The 18,962-nt window shown below is 39.7% G+C and overlaps 1 protein-coding gene across 5 annotated transcripts in view; it reads left to right on the forward strand.

The window, feature by feature from the left end:
• Nucleotides 1-18,962, forward strand: part of TNRC6B (trinucleotide repeat containing adaptor 6B) — a 126,213-nt gene that overhangs the window by 96,003 nt on the left and 11,248 nt on the right. For 4 of the 5 annotated variants that reach the window (XM_063133561.1, XM_063133564.1, XM_063133563.1 and 1 more), the window contains 11 exons: nt 3,445-3,615; nt 4,289-4,414; nt 4,965-5,096; nt 5,854-5,964; nt 6,138-6,309; nt 9,231-9,368; nt 9,769-9,945; nt 11,259-11,405; nt 11,823-11,918; nt 13,204-13,428; nt 16,295-16,365. In XM_063133561.1, coding sequence (XP_062989631.1) covers nt 3,445-3,615; nt 4,289-4,414; nt 4,965-5,096; nt 5,854-5,964; nt 6,138-6,309; nt 9,231-9,368; nt 9,769-9,945; nt 11,259-11,405; nt 11,823-11,918; nt 13,204-13,428; nt 16,295-16,365 — 1,566 coding nt within the window. The remainder of the gene's footprint in view (nt 1-3,444; nt 3,616-4,288; nt 4,415-4,964; nt 5,097-5,853; nt 5,965-6,137; nt 6,310-9,230; nt 9,369-9,768; nt 9,946-11,258; nt 11,406-11,822; nt 11,919-13,203; nt 13,429-16,294; nt 16,366-18,962) is intronic. The other variant, XM_063133566.1, reaches the window with a different exon arrangement.

Consider the following 18,962-nt stretch of genomic DNA (forward strand, 5'->3'; position numbering starts at 1 on the left):
AGTAATTTAGGGTGCAGTAGCTCCCATATATTTATCACTGGATATATTTGTAATTATTTTAATAAAGTGAAAGCATTTACATTTGTTTACCTCACAGTTCAGTTTTATGTGCTGAGTTGTACATGCTCCACTTATAAAACCAAAGAAAGGTTTCTTAATAAGTCTATAAAACTTTACCAAGGGAGTACTGCATATTTAAATTTTGGTCTGCCCCTCCCCCAACTTCAAAATGTAGTGTCACTGCAATTGTGGAGAACGTTCTGTGAAATTTGTTTCAAGAGCTTCATTCTGTTGTCTTCTGTCTCAATTTTTTCCATTTTGTTTTGTTTATTTGGTGTTTTAGTGTGGCTACTCTACATTATTTATTTCTGCAGGAAGTCTTATCTCTTTTCAAGTCAATTGGATCAAGTGTTGAATTACCATAGTTGCAGGTGTAAAATCCCCACTTCAAATAGGGATAACCATTGTTTAATTTGTTTAAACAGAGTTCCTTCCAGGATGGTAGTAATGGGAGCTATAGTTTAACACATCTGGAGGGCACCAGGTTGGAGATGGCTGATTTAGGGGGAGGAACACAATGTTGGTTGGTGTTTTCATTGCCAAAAAATTATGAAACAACCCATTAGGATTTGTTCATCTAGGCTAGCCTTCTCCAATTCTTCCCTCCATGATTTAGACTACAACCCCCCAGCAATTTCTGACCAAAGGCCATGCTATGTGGGGCTTATGGTTGTTGAAGTTCCAACCGTGGAGGGAACCAGTTTGGGAAAGGCTCTGTGCTTCATTTTGGTAGTGGAATTCAGTTACCATCTCTGAGGACATGGCTTTGACATGTTAGCATTCTGAGGTTGCCTTGACATGGAACTGTAAGACAGGATTCCTGGCTTATGTTCACAGGCTACATACTGTTACATACAGCCTGGTTACTTTAGCCACTCCTGGGGCTGCATGCATTAGCACACACTTCATGAATAGTAATCCCAGATTCTCTGGAAATCTGGCCTATCATTCCATGTGACTATGACCAGTGATTGACTTGGAGGCTACCAGATTTACTTCTCTGCTATTACTGGCAACCACAGATCCCTTTGACATTGATGCCTGTTTGTGTTTGTCTTCTAAGGCCAAACTTGATGGTCCTTGCTACTAGCAATTTGATTTAAACTTCAAACCTGTCAGATCCTCAGATTCATAGGTAGTGAAGGGGCCACCATCTTTACCTCTAATAACATATTGTCATCTAAGAAACTTGCTGAGGTTCCACTGATACTGATACATTGATTCCACTATATCCATATGCCTATATCTTCTTCCCAAGTGTATCATTACAGAGATACTTGCTCAATCTGAATCTGTTTAGAACTTCTTGAATCTTTCCTCTGCTTGCATACTCTGCCTGCAATATTTAGCATGAATGTGCATGTTCAACTGGCTTCCATGATGGAAAGAGAGATAGATGACACACTGGCTATTTGGGCTGCAGTTTGTATTCACTCATTGAACATTAGGGCAATGTTCTATTTCCTCACTAGGAGTGAGTTTCTTTGTGTAAATCCCAGTTTCTTTGCCAATGTTCTCCCTCCCACGGATACCATACCTTAGGATGGATGTCACTACAGACGTCCCTTAATAGCACAAAGGGATTTTCTTTTCATAGTGGAATTCAGTTATCATCTCTGAGGGACATGGCTTCTGTTTCTACTCTTTGGGGTAGCCATAGTTACTATGAAAGAGACTGGGTTGCTTATACCTGAGTGAGCTTAGTATTTTGATTAACTGGAAACCAAGCTGCAGGACAATAGGTATGATCTCCCTCTCATCATGTGAAACATTGTTCTACTTATGTCCTGCTGCATTTCAGTCCCATCAGTTTCATCACCAACCTGCATCTGCCATAGCAACTTTTACTGCATTGATTTCTACAGTATCCTAGTACAGTCATTGGTTTGACATCTCTTACTTCTACCAACCCTTGGCTCACCAACAGCTGGCTCCCCCAAGTGTGAAATCCATTTCTAATTAGGTTTACCTTCATTCTTGTTGCCTACTTCTTCAGTGTTGACACAGACCCAGCTAGTTGCATCAGTTACTCCTATTGACTTGAAACTATACTAGTATCTTCAAAGGTACCTCAATCTATTCATCACAAGGTACATTTAGATTCAGTTTCTGAAGACAGTTCTGAATTTTCTGATGATGCCAATCATGCCTCAGATCCTTCCCCAGCATATATTATCATTGATGGGTAAATTTATATCTCCAACGGAAGGCCTTTGACTTCATACCAAACAAGTACAGTCACTCAGTCTCAAGGTCCAACAAACACTGCCGCCAATTAACAACTGAGTATTTCTTATATGGCAGTTCCAGTTCCCCTTTCTATGCTCTTGGATTGCCAGAGATTTCTTGGAATAATCCAGTTTGCACTCACTGTAGATTGTTAGCTGTTGAACATGTATAAAACATAAAAATCAGGTGGTGTTTACCACCTATGACAACCACTATCTAGGTGTATGCTTAAAGGACCAAGCCAAATCCAAGAACTCAGATATATTAAGGATTATTTCATATTTATGCATTTTCACTTTCATGAAAGAAGTTAAGTGTAAAGCAGCTCTTAAGCTGTCTTGAATTTGGCTTGATTCTCACCTAAACAGTAGAGAATTGTGTCCATCTCAAAGCAAAAGCAACAGATCTTCATCAAGCTGCCTTGTTGTCCCTGGCCTGCCTGCCTGCCTTCTTTTCTCTTTCTCTCTTGCCTCCCCCTTTGTCTCTTCTCTGATCAGAGAGCAAAGGTTTTCAGCATTTCATACTGATCTCACAGGCTAACACTGTGCACAGGAGACAGATATGTTAACCAGAGGGAGGGGAATCCTAAGAAAAACACGTTTGTATATTGTTTTTGCTTCTAAATGGCATTTTTAGTGACAAAATATGTAAGGGTATCCATTCTCTTATTTCGTAAGAAACAACTACTTTCACCAAGCATTGCTTGCATAATGTACTGGGTAGAAGGCCAAAGCCAAACCCATTAAATTGTCAAGAAGCAAGTATTAGCATTCTGAGAAGTGCTTAGAAGTTGCATTTCCTTTCCCACTTGGCTGAACTGATCTTCTTGCATCCACTACTATAGGTATTGCTCAGTTGTAAGTGTCCTGAAAAGAAACAGAACTTGCTGGTAAGAATAGTCTTGCATACCTTTCAGTAAAAGAGATCACTTCCATAAGCAGAATAGCTTTAGTTATGGGTAAGGGTTTTAAATTATTTGAATTGTTTGTTTTGACTGTCTCCTTTTAGGCCACATTTCCAAAGTAAGTAGTGTAGTTTGTTGGAATTTATCTTTTTAATGATTAAAAGCATACCAGTTTTACATATTCTTGGTCACTCACAGTCACTCTTTCTCTTCTTGCATTCTGTTGCTTCACTAACCAACTACTGCTTCAGCTGACTTTGCCTTTCTCCAATCAAGATGGGTGCCTTGGGGATGAGGCTCCCTGCTCTCCCTTCTCCCCTTCTCCCAACTACAAGCTATCTCCCTCTGGTTCCACACTACCCAACGTCTGCCTTGGGGCAATCGGCTCAGGGCTCAACCCCCAAAACTTCGCTGCTAGACAAGTAAGGAGATCACATTCTTTGTTATATTACTACTTGGCTGCACCCCATACTTAATCCTGGTCAGTTGTTCTTTTTTCCATCCGTTTTAATTAAAATATGTTTTGTTCCTAGAAATGTATTAAAATAAATGAATCTCAAATTCAAGAGCCCATCAGTCTCTCTCTCTCTCTCTCTCTCTCTCTCTCTTCCTTTTAGTCATTCAATAAGTTGCTTGTGTCTGTTACTTCGACCTCTTACTAACCCCCCACAGCAATAACTTTAGATCTATTTTCCCCCCAAGAAAGTTTATTAAAATTCAGTGAATAGACTTATTGGAATACACTGCAAGAATGGACACTTTCCACTTTTTAAAAAACGAAAAAGCCTAATTTAATACTGAAACGACACATTAAATTTTTGCAGGAATGTCTTTATCTAGATTCTAGGCAGTGGAGAGAGATGTTGTGTTCTTCCGTTTGCTTTTTGTATGATATGTAATCAAACTTCTTGGGGATGTTGGAAAAATACCAGGCAGAGGAATCAAAGTGAAGTAATGATAACTAGCATTGGCATGTTCTTAATAATGTCACACAAAATTGGTGTTCATTGGCATATTCCTACAGTAATATTAACCTCAGGTTTCACCTAAAGTATTAAAACAATTGTACTTACCTTTTTAAATTAATTTTCTTAGGGTGGCAATCAAGGTCTGTTTGGAAACAGCACAGCACAATCGAGAGGAATGCACCCACCAGTGCAACCACTAAATCCTTCCCCCAATATCCGGGCACAAGTGCCTCCCCAGTTTCTTTCTCCCCAGGTAAGCAGTCCTAAAAGTTTCACTATAAATAGTTTGTTGTGGTCCCTTTGTAGTTCCACATATGGGGTTGCACTTGAGCAGTTCCAGAAACTTCTTGAAAGCTTTGATAAATTGAGGAGGCAGGCCCTTTCTCACAGCTACATATTTTGTATGGCTTCATTATGAGCCAAGGGACAGGTACAATGCCTTCATATATACTTCTTTCCAAGCATGGAATAGCCTGCTTTGTCATTCAGGATTTTTTTCCCTGTTGCCTTTTTAATGTTAGAACTAATAGGTTTTGTTGAGTGACTGAGTGATATTCTGGCTATACCCAGTACCAGCTCTGGCCCTACCCACCACTGGCATGCAGTCCTGAATACATCACACCCAATGGAATACAACCCGTTGGTGTGGGGGAAAAGGTCCTCACCCCACATTATGATTAAGATGTGTTCAGCTTGTTTAAAAAATAGTGTAACTGGGGGTACAGATAGAGATTTTTAAATCTAATAATGTGTTTCTTCTGTCAATTTCTTGTTTGAAGTATGTACTGTTGTTTTTTATACAGGTATCTGCCTCCGTGCTCAAGCAATTTCCTAATAGTGGTCTGAACCCAGGTCTTTTCAATATGGGTCCCCAGCTTTCTCCTCAACAGATTGCTATGTTGAGCCAACTTCCACAGATTCCCCAGTTTCAGCTTGTAAGTAGCCAATCTCCTATAGTGGCAGTCTGGAATTTTAACGCCTATTTTTGTGAATATGTTATACTTCAGATCTGTCCTACATAGATATACTATGTACTGGAAAATGCATACATGAGACACTTAGACAGTAAGGCTGTTCACATGTAATGACAACCCATCTGTTTAAAAAACAGGCTGTTGGGGACATCTGGGCCTCCTACTTACAGCACACCCACATCTTTTGCTTTATTCCACAACCCACCTTCTGCTCAGCAACCCATGATCAGCTCCTGCTGAGCATGACGTCCAAACCCAGACCATGGATTAACTACTGTGTTTGGACATCACACGCAGCAATATCCGATTATGGATTGCTGAGTAAAAGCAGAAGAGGCGGGTGTGATGCTGGTAGTGCAGCCACTTGTGCATGACAACCAGTGGGTTGAAGTTCTGTGCGAACCAGGTCAGTTTGTGTCAGGAGAGTCCTTTCTAGTCTCTTGGTTACTCAATTTAATAAGGCCTTTGCATGAAAAGCTATTTGTGTTTGACGTATTTGTGTTAACTTGTTGCTAGAATTACATTTCTGATTCTTTAGATGTAAAGGAGAAGGCACTGTGTCCTTATAGAATCTAAACCTTTCATAGTAATGTTTTTTGTTATAAAAATCATATACTATTCACATCTACTGAGTGATGCATATTTACTAGCAGTTAGTTCCTGTAGGAGCTGTTGCTCAAATAAACGACTATCTTTTCCTCCTTCGTTTGCTTTGCAGGCTTGTCAACTCCTCCTCCAACAGCAGCAGCAACAGCAGCAGCAACAGCAACAACTGTTACAGAATCAGAGAAAGATTTCCCAAGCTGTACGACAACAGCAAGAGCAACAGGTACATCTGTAAGATGTTTGCATTGTGTACAGTGAATCCTGGCAATATATCAGGAAGATTCTACTAAAGCTTGATTACACTTCAAAGAGCACGCTAATTTAGAGGAATTTAGAGGAAGCAATCACTTGTTTGTACTAAGGTTAACCATTTCTTAATTGTTTCCTTGGCTACAGCTTGCCCGTATGGTGAGTGCCCTTCAGCAACAACAGAGGCAACCTGGGATGAAACATTCTCCATCCCATCCAGTTGGGCCTAAGCCACATTTAGACAGTATAGTATCTGGTGGTCTAAATGTGGGTCTCTCAGATTTATCTTCCAAAGGGCAAATTCCTGGATATAGTTCAGGTAAGTACTGCAAATAGCTATATCACTGTTACCTCCTTTGACCCTAGATTCGTTGTTTATATCAGTTGTTTTGCTTGAAACTGTCTTACTGCATAGAAGTCTCGCTTTGGTTTCCTTTCTGCAGAGTGTAACCAATGTTATGATGACTCGCTAACGTTATTTTAAGACTGACTTGCTTAATGGAGGATATCATTTCATAAGTAGTTTACTTGTACATGAGCATAACCCAGGAGTCACATCATCACAGCCATTCACATGATTTGAAAGCTTAATCAGGAAGCAATTTAGTTAAACTTCAGTTAATTGTTGGAATCTAGCTGCAGTTCTTAAGCATTACAGTAGCACCTGGTGTCTACAATCGTGTTACAGGAACTTCAGTTCCATGCACTCTAGAGGGAAAATAATTAAAAGGCAGGTGGAAGAGAACAGAATCCCATAGAATGCAAAGAACTTAATAAAGGTCAGGCAAAGCTGCAGGGTGTTGGAGTAATCACATTTCTTGGTTTCTAATACTTCTCAAGCTCTACATATAATATTAAATCTGTGAACTTTCTCAGTATAAATATATATATATATCACTATGTCTCTTTACTATGAACTTATCTACACAAACATTCCCTGCAAAGCAGAATATTGATCTAGACCAATGTTTCCGCAACCTAGCACACTCCAGGTGTTTTAGGTTTCAACTCCCATCAACCCTAGCTAGTTTGGCCAATGGGCAAGAATGCTGGCAGCTGTAGTCCAAAACATCTGGAGAGCACCAAGTTGGGGAAGGCTGATCTAGGTTCTGTAGGTATAGGTTATTCTTTGTGGTCTCTGTGCATCACATGTATAGGCTGTCTGTCTGCACAGTGTCCCTTTATATAGCTGAAGATTTTCCAGCAGAAACCCTCCCCCCACCATCCCAGTGTGCAGGTCCCTCTTTCAACTGCCATTGTGTTAGCCTCATTGGGAACTTCTCTGGTATTCAGTGAGCTATTGTGAACTGTTGAGTTTTTATTCTATCTTCCCTTATTCTTCTGTTGCTATCTCTTTTTGCTTTGCATTTTATTTGTTTGGTTTCTCTGTTCGCCATCTCTGTGACCCACCTCATTGCCTTAAGGGCCCCCTTTCGTAAGTGTGTCTAATGTGGTAGTAAGCTCCCACCCACAGATAGGCATTTCCTGTGTCTTTTCTGACTTGGGGAAGCTCATCAAGTGGAGATGCATGCCCATAGGGAAGCATCTGTGAAGCAAGTCATGCTCCACTGCTCAGCCAGGCTCTGGGCTGTCCTCTTTAAAAGGTTGATTGAGATGGTTCCCATTATTATTATTATTATTATTATTATTATTATTTATTTATTTATTTATTTATTTATATAGCACCATCAATGTACATGGTGCTGTACAGAGTAAAACAGTAAATAGCAAGACCCTGCTGCATAGGCTTACATTCTAATAAAATCATAATAAAACAATAAGGAGGGGAAGAGAATGCAAACAGGCACAGGGTAGGGTAAACAGGCACTGGGTAGGGTAAAACTAACAGTATAAAGTCAGAACAAAATCAAGTTTTAAAAGCTTTAGGAAAAAGAAAAGTTTTTAGCTGAGCTTTAAAAGCTGCGGTTGAACTTGTAGTTCTCAAGGTTTCAACTGACCCCCTATGGGGGACATTCAAGACCTTCTCTCGTTCACTGCATCTTGCAGAACTGTGAAGGTCTACTTCCCTATATCGAGCCCGAACCACAGGCTGTACCGTTCCACCCACATCTGGGTGTCATTGACATGGCAGCTAAAAAGCTGTCCCAAAAGGCTAGAGCACAGAAAACTTCTGAACCCAAAAAGGAAAAGGAGTTGGTACAGTGAGCTACTGATCCAGTGCCACGCTTAACAGAGTTGATACCAACTGTATCTTCGGTTGTACCCAGTCTTCCACCAATGCTGAATTCACTGATCCAGCCTGGCACAGCAGAGCTGATACAAGACCCAATACCAGTCACCTCTGTGTTGGAAGGTGAGATTTTAGACGTATCACTAGCTCTGTTACTGACTAAGAGCTTCAATTAGCGTAGGAGTTTATCTCAGTATGGCCACTGATCTCCACACCACAGAGGATCCCCAGATTCAATGTTTTCCAGATATCGTTCATCAGTTCAGAGGAAACCTAGGTTTTGCAAGCATCCCGGATACAGGTCACACACTCCCATGTCAGACTGCAATAGATGCTCTGAGCGAAACATGTATCCTCCATGCACATTCCATTGGCAGGGAGTCTCATCCCAGGTATGAAAGATTGTCCAAGGAGAAGTATTATGTTGGATGTCCACAATATATTAGGGAGACTTCTCCTTGATACTGAGCTGCACCTTTGGCAACAATATCTTCTTAGAACCTCTAACACACTCGTTACCTATTGAGGCCCCATTGTCGCAGCACATGTCAATTCTGACTTCAGCCCAGTTGGCATTGCCAGTAGTTTTACTGTCAGACATGCTATAACAATTGGACGCCCAATAGTAGTGTTTGATAAAAGAGCCTTTCCTGTGAGGGCAGGGTGGAGGAAAGCACAGTTGTCTTTAAATACGTCAGTATCTGGAAGTACAAAAACTGTTACTTTAGTTACTATATGTTGGGTTCTAAACCTTATTTGGGTTGTCTACATCTATACATTATTCACCAAATCAGTATAAAACATGGTTCCTCTGTATTTCAGCACAATGGCATTAAGAGCAGGGACTGTAGTTAACATTTAGTAACAGTTTAATCAAGCAATATATTGAGGTACAGGAGAAGGGAATAGAATGAACAGAGCTGCTTACAAAGATCTGTCCAAAATGTACAGAGGTATTTTGGCTTCCTCATTTAATTTGATTCCTTACTATAATTGCCTACACACTCATTTAAAATAAACCAAAATTATATTGTGTGGTGTTTTTACAGGTTTTGGTTCAAGTGGCATGGATTATGGCATGGTGGGAGGGAAAGAAACTGGAACAGAATCTCGCTTTAAACAATGGACTTCTATGATGGATGGGTTGCCATCTGTAGCTTCCCAAGATGCCAATATGCACAAAAATGGTGAGAGATTTCAGTTTATGTTGTCAGAAATGGATAATAAGGGCACTTCTATAATACCACTTTCCACCCCTAGTGAAACGCTTGCTAGGATAACCTCATCCCCCTTTAATATGAATTTGATCCTGGTAACTTAAAAATTCACACTATCTCTAATTTTTTGACAGGCTTTGTTGTTATAGCATACATGTTATTCTAGCATTCACTAGAATTCACTAGTCATATTTATTCTATTTTCTCTCACATCAATTCTTTATATTCTGTTTTCTATCACACTGGTAGCTTTACTATTGCTATGGAACTGATGTGAATTCACATTCTGCTATTATGTTAAATTTGAGCCCTGCCTCAGCTGCTACTCTGATTGTCTTGTAACAAAATATATATTTCTTTTTTTCCCCAGGGACGATCATGCCCCCTGGGAAACCCCGAGGGGGATCGCCCTATAACCAATTTGATATAATCCCTGGCGACCCACTGGGCAGCCACACAGGTCCTGCTGGTGATAGCTGGTTACCTGCCAAATCTCCACCAACCAGTAAGATTGGAAGCAAATCCAGCAATGCCAGCTGGCCTCCAGGTAATTTCAGCATGCTCCTTGAAATGAGTTCATACTGTTCATAGATTGTACATCCCACTGGAAGTCTAATGAAATGTGTTTTTATTCTCATATCGACAACTTGTCTACACAGTAGCCAGCTGTTGTACAAACCGTACTTTGTAAAAGTTTTTCTAGGTCTTCCATCATCTGAGGTTGTGTGAAACTATGGCATATTAGTTTTAAACAGGATTGTATATACTCTGCGTTTAAAGAAATCAAAACTATGGCCTGCGTAAATTATTTTTCATAATTTAGTTTGGGGAGGGTTAAGGAGCTACACTGAGGAAGAAAATCCTCCTCCTACCCCCCGGGGAACGTTATTCAGAAATTTCTCTGCTTTTGAGGTTTCACAAAGCATTAACTCCCACTAACACCACATGTTTTTGCAACTGCAAGGGATCAAAACATTATTTGGTGGTGTTTTCTTTTTTATGAAAGGTGAGATTTTTGGGAAGCTGCCTAATCTCCTATTCGGTGTTCACATGTAATGATATTATACCTAGAGCTTGTTGCCACAGGGCAGTTTGGCTGCAATGTGCAATAACAAAACCATGCATTAAAAAAGTAATGAGCTGGTGCTGGCTTAAAGGGGCACAGCTAATAAAACACACTCTGTATCATTCCTGCAGCCCATATCCTGCTTAGTGCTTCCTTCCCACTCGATCTGTGCACTCATTTGTTAAAGTTTTCAACATTTCAGGCAAGGCTGAGGTAATGAACACCAAACCTGAACAGACAAAAATAAATAAATGGAAGTAGTCCTGAAATATCATCCAAGAGAGAGTTCCACATCTTCTTAAAGTATCTTCTGCGGTGGGCTCCTATTCGTTTCATGCAAGAAATTAGACATACCATTGTAAATCCGGAACAACTATTCTGGACTGTTTTACCTTGTGCTTAGAAAATGCAGGTTTTATGCTCAAAATAAATTCAGCACATGGAATATATTTTTTAACCTTGAATAATTGTCACAATATTGATTTGGGTGTTATCCCCTGGACCCCAAATTTAGAATATTGTGGTAATGATTAATTGTAACGGGGAGAAAGGCATATTTATGCCATTATATCTGTGACTAAATTCCATTTATTTATTTATTTATTTGGACATCATATCCATGCACTCTCAAACTTCTCTCCAAAACCCTAGAACTAGAAATGCTTTGTAAAACTCTTACCCTCAGTCTCTCTGACATCTAGAGAATACCATAATTTGGACGGTATATACAAGAATTTGAAATAAATTCCTGAACATTTTATTTGAAAGAGCCTCTAATTATTGTTCTGTTTCAGAGTTTCAGCCAGGAGTGCCATGGAAAGGTATTCCAAACATTGACCCTGAATCTGACCCCTATGTGACCCCAGGAAGTGTGCTGGGGGGTACAGCCACATCCCCCATTGTAGATACTGATCACCAACTTCTGCGGGACAACACCACAGGTTGGTTTGATGATGATGATGATGATTTTCTGTTAAAATGTTGAAGCCTAGAATTACAAGGAGCTATTTGCAGGGAAGAATCGGCAATATTGGGGGTGCTTAATCTATCTACAAGCATGGATTCTTCCCTGCAATCTCTTCTGCCAGGATCTTTTTCTCCCAACAGGTTTATTTGCAGTTTTGGAATCAGCTGAGTGAAAATCAAGGGGGAAAAATCTATTTAGAGGAGAAGCATTGGCAAATAGTTGATAGCACCCTATTTTCACTTTCTGATTCTCCCTTTCAAATGTCTCCATTCCACATTAGTGTCAGAAGGCAAATACAGGGTGGAAACCCTGGTTTTGCCTCAAAAAAAATAACCTCATCCTATGTTTTGATTTTTAATATTTTTCCTTATTCTCCCTTATTTTGACATAGGGTCTAATTCTTCCCTCAACACCTCGCTGCCTTCACCTGGTGCCTGGCCCTACAGTGCCTCTGACAATTCCTTCACAAATGTTCATAGCACTTCAGGTATGTGGGTTTCTCTTATCAACCTGTTCCAACTCTCTTTTTCTACTGTAGATGGAAGACACTGGTATATTGAAGTTAGATGATTTAAGCATGTTTTGGACAATGTAAGGCATGATAGAGGTATCTTAAATGAAGCATGGTGTAGAGAAAGTGGATATAGGGAGTAGCTTCTCTTCCTCATAATAGAAGCTGGGGTCATCAACTGAAACGAAGTGTTGGGAGTTTCAAGACAGATATAAGGAAGTACTTCTTCACCCAATGCATAGTTAAAACTATGGAATTTGTTACTATAAAATGTAGTGATGGCAACCAATGTGAATGGCGCTCTATGGGGATTATTTATTTATTTATTTATTTATTTATTTATTTCACTTATATACCGCCCCCATAGCCAGAGCTCTCTGGGCGGTTTACAGAAATTCTAAAATTGAGATAAAAACAAGTATACAAAATTTAAAAATTTAAAACACAGAACATACACACATAAAGCATTAAAAACTGTTAAAAAATAAACATGTGGGTGATTAAGATGTGCTGTCATATGCCTTGGCAAAGAGGAATTTATTACATAAATTCATGGAGAATGAGGCTATAAATAGGTACTAGTAATGATCACTATATATTACTTCCAGTACCTGTGTTAGTATGCCTCTTAATTAATACCATTTGCTAGGGAACATGTGGTTTATGTGGTTTAAGTGGGTGTAGGGGAATTAAGGCACTGGCCCTGTTCAGAAGACACCTTAAACCACGGCTTTAACCATGATGAATAAGGCTTTTTGCCTTATTCAACTTGGTTAAAGCCATGGTTTTAAGTGTCTTCTGAACAGGGCCACTATAAACTATTAACACTAACTTTAAGATGCCCAAAGAGCTGTGCATTTATCTTTTTTAAATCATCTAAAAGGTCCATCATTTTTAGGAAAGTAACACAGTAATCTGGTATCTTGTGTCCTGTTTTAGTATCATCTTTGAGCATTGTAGCATACAGAAACTGAAACTTAAGGAGTTAATATGTGTTGAACGCCACCCTGGTGAATAATTTTCAGGTTCACAGATTAAGGGTGCCCCATTATTCTTTTCTTAACTATGTAGCATTTATTGAAGAAGTGAAGAAGAACACTGGTTATTAGGCAAATTAGAAATGTAATCAATTAGAATAAAGAATTATTTGTATCAGATGAGATACACCATGACAGTATGTTGCCAAAGATGAAATTATTCTAAGCTGTGTTGTGTTGATTAACTATCACTAATTATAGCCTTTTCCTTATCTCTGTTTTAGCAAAGTTCAGTGATTACAAATCAACATGGTCCCCAGATCCCATAGGACCCAATCCCAGTCATATATCCAACAAGATGTGGAAAAACCATATTTCCTCAAGAAACACTACAGGGCTGCCCCGCCCACCTCCTGGTTTGAGTAATCCAAAACCATCCTCTCCCTGGAGCAGCACAGCACCCCGCTCACTCAGGGGGTGGGGGGCACAGGATTCAAGACTTGCCTCTGGTGGGTAGAACTTTCTTATTACTTGGACGTCAAGGGTGTACAAATTCTGCAGTATTGTCTGGATATGATGAGACCTTCATATTAGAGATAGTTATATTTACTCAATGAAGGAAGGAATATCCCTTTCTGAGAAGAACAATGGTGACCTGGAATGTTTACCAGGTTCTACTGGGGAAACTGAATGAGAAGTAATTAGGAAATTCTAAAAATAAGATGCTATGACAAGGGTTGCTTGTAAGCACCTTAAGTGAGGAACATATTTGGGATTGTTGGGATTCATTGGGTTCTTGAAAAGTTTAAGTTGTTCTTTGTGGTCATCTCTATACAGAATAATGTTCAGAACTTCTTAGAGCTATATGAGAGCATTTTCGTTGGAGGGATCACAAGGAACTCTCAACTTCCCCCAAGAAAGCATGAGCTAGGGGCTTTTTAATTTCTTTTTGTTTTCCGCACCTTTTCTCTCTCCGGTGTTTGTTGTATTTTTGTGTTTTATTTTATTTTGGTTCATTCTTTGTTGGTGAGCATCTTTACCACTCTCAAGTGGGGCCTATGCTCAATGAGTACTGCCTGGATCCCTTTAGGTTAGAATTTAAGACAAAGTATTTATATATTGTTACCCAGCTTTTTACACACACACACCCCAAAATATTTCCTTATTAAAATTATTGATCTAAAGTATATTTTACTGATAGACATTTATGCTCAGTTTCTGAACATGTGAGTAGAGGAATCATTTGTGCATTCTTGACAGTTTGGGTTTTGTTCTAAAGAGTTCTGTGATTCTGATGCAGTAGCAGTTTTAAAATATCAGACCTCATCTCTCAGGGCTATGAGCGGACTTTCCACCCTGATCTCCTCAACTTCAAACTGATGGCATGGTGGAATAATAATCCAAGGATCATGTGTATCCAAGTGCTCATACTGAGGCTCTGTTAACATTAAAAAGTTTTGGTCTACAGAAAGATCAGGTTTGATTCCCAGCGTAGGCATATGATTTTCCTCGGCATGTTTCTTGCTTTTTGCTTTCTCACTGGTATTTGGATCAGCTATTTGCCTGATGTTTTGTTCATCTTTCTGTTTGGAGACTTTTTCTAACTATTTAAGAGTATTCATTTTTTTACAAGGTATTGTCTTTTGGTTTTTGGTATTATTTGCCTTTGTTACATTTTTAACCCCCTTCGTAGAATTTCTAGGCCTTTTCATCCTGTCCTTTATCCTACTCAGTTTTCCACATAGGTTTGGTGATTTGTTTATTTGGGAATTTAAGCTTGTCATGCTGTTCACCAGTGCTATTAAGAGGGTAGTTATTTTAATCTGCTGGTCAGTGACTCTTGTCTCCCTGTTGTTAATTTGGCTTGCTTTTATAATTACTGTATTTCTACCTACTTTTAATCTGCTGGTCTATTACCGTAGTAAAAATTGATTGATTGATTGATTGATTGATTGATGGTGGATCTATTCCTAGCTCATCTTTCCAATGAGGTAGAGCATATAAACTGTCCACACAGGTTTCTCATGCAGTCAAGAGGTCTTTGGCACAGTACAGTTTTGACACTTTTTAATATGCAATCGTTGGCATACTATGCTTTCTCCTGTTCCTTAGATATGAAGGAGCAACTGTCTCCTCCCTTAAAGCTTGTTTGATGGCTATTTGTGGTTTTCAGTGTCTTGTTGAGGACCAGACTTTTTTATACCCATTGGTGAAACAGTTTAAGAATGGTCTATTGAATCTCTACTCTCTTGTTTTAGCTCCCCTGCCTCCATGGAACCTGTTGGTGGTCTTCATTTAGCTGGTAGCAAAACCTTTTGAGATACTGGCTATTTGTGACCTGTGGTTGCTCTTACTCCTTGTCATTTTCCAGGTGGCGATTATCTCTGCCAGACAAATTAGTATATTATGTACTCTCCGCCATACAGGCTCTTCACAGGAATAAGGTGGTGCTCAGTCCTTATCTTTTCTACCTAAGGTGGTATCAGCTTTGCACTTAAAGCAGGACATTGTCTTGCCTCTGTTTTCCCTTAACCACTAATTGAGGTTCAAATGATGTTTGCATATTGTAGACTCCTGTCTTGCTCTGACCTTCTATATTGACAGGTTCTGGATGACCTACCAGTGTACGTCAGCATTTCTTTAAGCTTTTGTCAGCTATCAAGATCTTATGAATTGGCCCTGCTCCCTGTACTGACAAAAATCCGTGCAAACTTTATGAGAATCATCACATTATCCACAGTCTTTCTCAGAAGGATCTCTGTCCCTAAACTGTGCTGGGTTGTTATTCAGTCACAACTGTCCATGTTTGTTAGACATTGTGTGTTAGGCAAGGGCAGTTGCTTATTTTGGAAGTGCTGTGCTGAGCTCTCTGGTTCCCACCTCCAGATAAGTCAGCTTACTGTTCTGTCATATGTGAGACTGCACAGAAACATAAAGAAGAAAGACAGGTTGTTTACCCATAACGGTTATTCACTGAGTGGTCATCTCTGCAGTCAAACAATCCACCCTCCTTCCCTGCTACAGGTGTTGTTTTTGTCCTACTCTTGCCTTGCATTCTTTCTTATATAGCTGTTGTGAGTCTGTTAAGAACTGAGAAGGAAGGAAGGAGCCACTCCCCTCAGAGTGTGTGTAATAAGAATTGGGTTTGGGCTTCCTGCCAAAACTCCTTTGCATGGCTCTAAATTGTTCCAAATGTTCGTCTGCGCAAGCACAGGACACAGATGTGTGACTGCGCAGATGACCACTTGAACTAGTTAGAGCTAAGCAACCTGTCTTTAATAGTTTCTATAAAGCACAAAATTCATTTTGTTTTTGTGTTTTAACAAGTGTTTGAAGTGGGTCTTATCTAAATGTCTGCTGTTTTAATATTTGCAGCCTCTACCTGGAGTGATGGTGGATCCGTTCGTCCCAGCTATTGGCTGGTTCTTCACAATCTTACTCCACAGGTATCTTCTGCCCATCATCATGATCATCTATTTCATTTCATTTATATACGGCCCTATAGCAGAAGCTCTGTGGGTGGTTTACAACATTACTGAAGGTTGAAAATTCTGAATTGTTGACACTTTTTAATAAATACCATTGCAGTTCTGTTTTACCTCAGTAGTCAAACAAACTACCTAGTATGATAAGTATGTTTAGGACATAAGGTACCTCTTAAAAACCAAGCTGTCACACTTAATTCATTCTACTTTTGTGAATCAATTGTTATGCTTGTTTATTTAGGTAAGTGTACAATTTTGTGAATGCAAAACATAGTGTTTATCACCACTCTTCCAGCTTCTTCTAACTAAGCAGAACTGCCAGTTTTCTCTCTGTGGTTTCCATAGCAAAACCACAGAATGTTTCCAGCACTGCTGCCAGAAAAACTCAAGTCTAGTAAGGTTGCTCCTACATTTATTTGTGTCTCAATTTCGCCGTTCAAAATAAATTACTTTGTATTCCTGATTTCAACAGTTTATTACATTGGTAATACAAAATACCAATCCAAACTCAAGGAATATTGGGATCTTCAAATATTGGTGCTGTTCACATGACACCGCAGACCACTGTGGGTTATTTAACCCACAGTGAGGCTGTGGCACATTTGGGATGTGAGCAGCTGCCATTTTGAAGAAATGCATGCACTGTGTGGGTGGTGCAATGTCTTACTCTGGCTAGAGAACATGATGGGGTTTGGACAACCCACGGCACCCATGGGTGCCAGGTCACATATGCAACCCCTGTTTCGGGGTTGTGCAAACATGGCAAGTGTTAAGCCTTGCATAACCCACACTCAATAGGTTTGCACAACACGACAATCCCCCAGTGGGGCTGCCATATGTAACCTGCCTCAGCTTGCCCGAATGCATTCATTTTCTCTAAGCATAGTAAGAGGTTGAACCACCTGCAGTATACATTTCTCAGTTTAGAGGAGGGGAGGCATAGGGGTGAGTGGAGTTTTGAGTCAGGTGAGATAAAAGGAAAGTCTTCTTAAGCATTATTGAATATCTGGATGATTCTGCAGTCTCTGAAAAGCAGGAATCTGTCAATAACAAGACAAAGAACAATTGTAATTGATCCTCTTTTTTAATGAGTTGGCTGTGAAGAAACTGAAATAGTGTTTATTTTAAGAGGTTTAATTTTAATACATACATTATTTTAAGGCTGTACTTGTATGCAGGTTTCATATTATAAACATGCAAATTTATCATGTCCTTAAGCTGATAAATAAAAATCAGAGTATATCTCTCTTTATAAATGGGATATATAAACTATATTAAAATATAACAACTATTGAATAATAATATTGTAAATGTTCTTTACAAACATTTATTTTGTAATGAAGAAGGAAAAGGCATTTGGGTGCTTCCAGACAGGCTGGTCCTAGCACTACTAATTTGCCTAGTGTTGATTGGTAGCCAAAGTACACAGCACAGGTTCTAGGCCATTCCCTATACCGATGAACCATAACCATAGGAACTATGGGGAAGAAAGGAAGGAAAGTGTTAGGGCTGTCTTTGCCGTGAGACTATTGCCAAGATTCTGTAGAAGCTAGCATCTTGGGGATAGTGCCTGAATGCAAGGAGCACCTGGGTATTCCAGATCCTTGCGCAGGCATGCATACATCCTCAGCTCAAAGGCATGCAATTATTGTGTCCCCCCCTTCGATTGAACCGCTTGCCTTGCCCGTTCAATGAGAGGCTATACTTTTTTGATTTCACTTAGAAGGGAGCATCCTGTTGCAAATGGATAATAGACCCAGTTACTAATGGATATATTATAGCAACCTTTCCCAACCTGATACCCTCCAGATGTGTTGGACTGTAATTATGAGACTTGTAGTCCAGCACATCTGGAGGGCACCATGTTGGGGAAGAATGTTACAGTGTCCTACAATATACCTGAGGAAGTGCTGATAGTTTTCCTATCTTATAAAGTCCAACAAAAATTGGAGCAGATGTAAAATATCAGGATTTAGTAATCCTGCCCTTAAATCCCATTTCAAATAGTATCAAGTTGATAAATCTATTGTTGAGGAATTAAAAAACATGAAATAGAATATGGATAATGGTAATCAGAGTGAAACTATGGCTAAGTAGCAAATAATAACAAAACCCCACCAGCAAATCAATTCCCTTCTTCTTCGTGGTCTCTGTGCATCACACTATGGGCTCTGCGCTTGCGCCGAGCCTGTACCTCGGAAAGGTTTGTAGCTGAGAAAAAACGTTATTTAGGCGGGAACCCCTCCCCCACCATCCATTGCGCATGTCCCGCGCGTTCTCGCCTTACCCTCAGTTCCTTTGCGACCGCCTTACCTAGCGCCTCGTCGAAAGGTTCCTCCTCGCTTCTTCTTGCAGTAGCTGAGTTTTTTTCTTCCATTCTCTTTTCTTTCTTACTTAATTCTTCTCCAATCTCCTCGCACCCTTTTTTCCTCCTAAAAAAAAAAAAAAAAAAAAAAAAAAGTTATTCTCTTTTCTATCCTACTACTAACTTCTACTTTGTATGGCCCTTAAGGCCCCTTTTCGAAAATGCGTCCGTTGTAGCAGTAAGCTACCAGCAG

The sequence above is a fragment of the Elgaria multicarinata genome, chromosome 9 (assembly GCF_023053635.1).
Source record: "Elgaria multicarinata webbii isolate HBS135686 ecotype San Diego chromosome 9, rElgMul1.1.pri, whole genome shotgun sequence".
In the NCBI taxonomy this organism is placed as follows: Eukaryota; Metazoa; Chordata; class Lepidosauria; order Squamata; family Anguidae; genus Elgaria; species Elgaria multicarinata.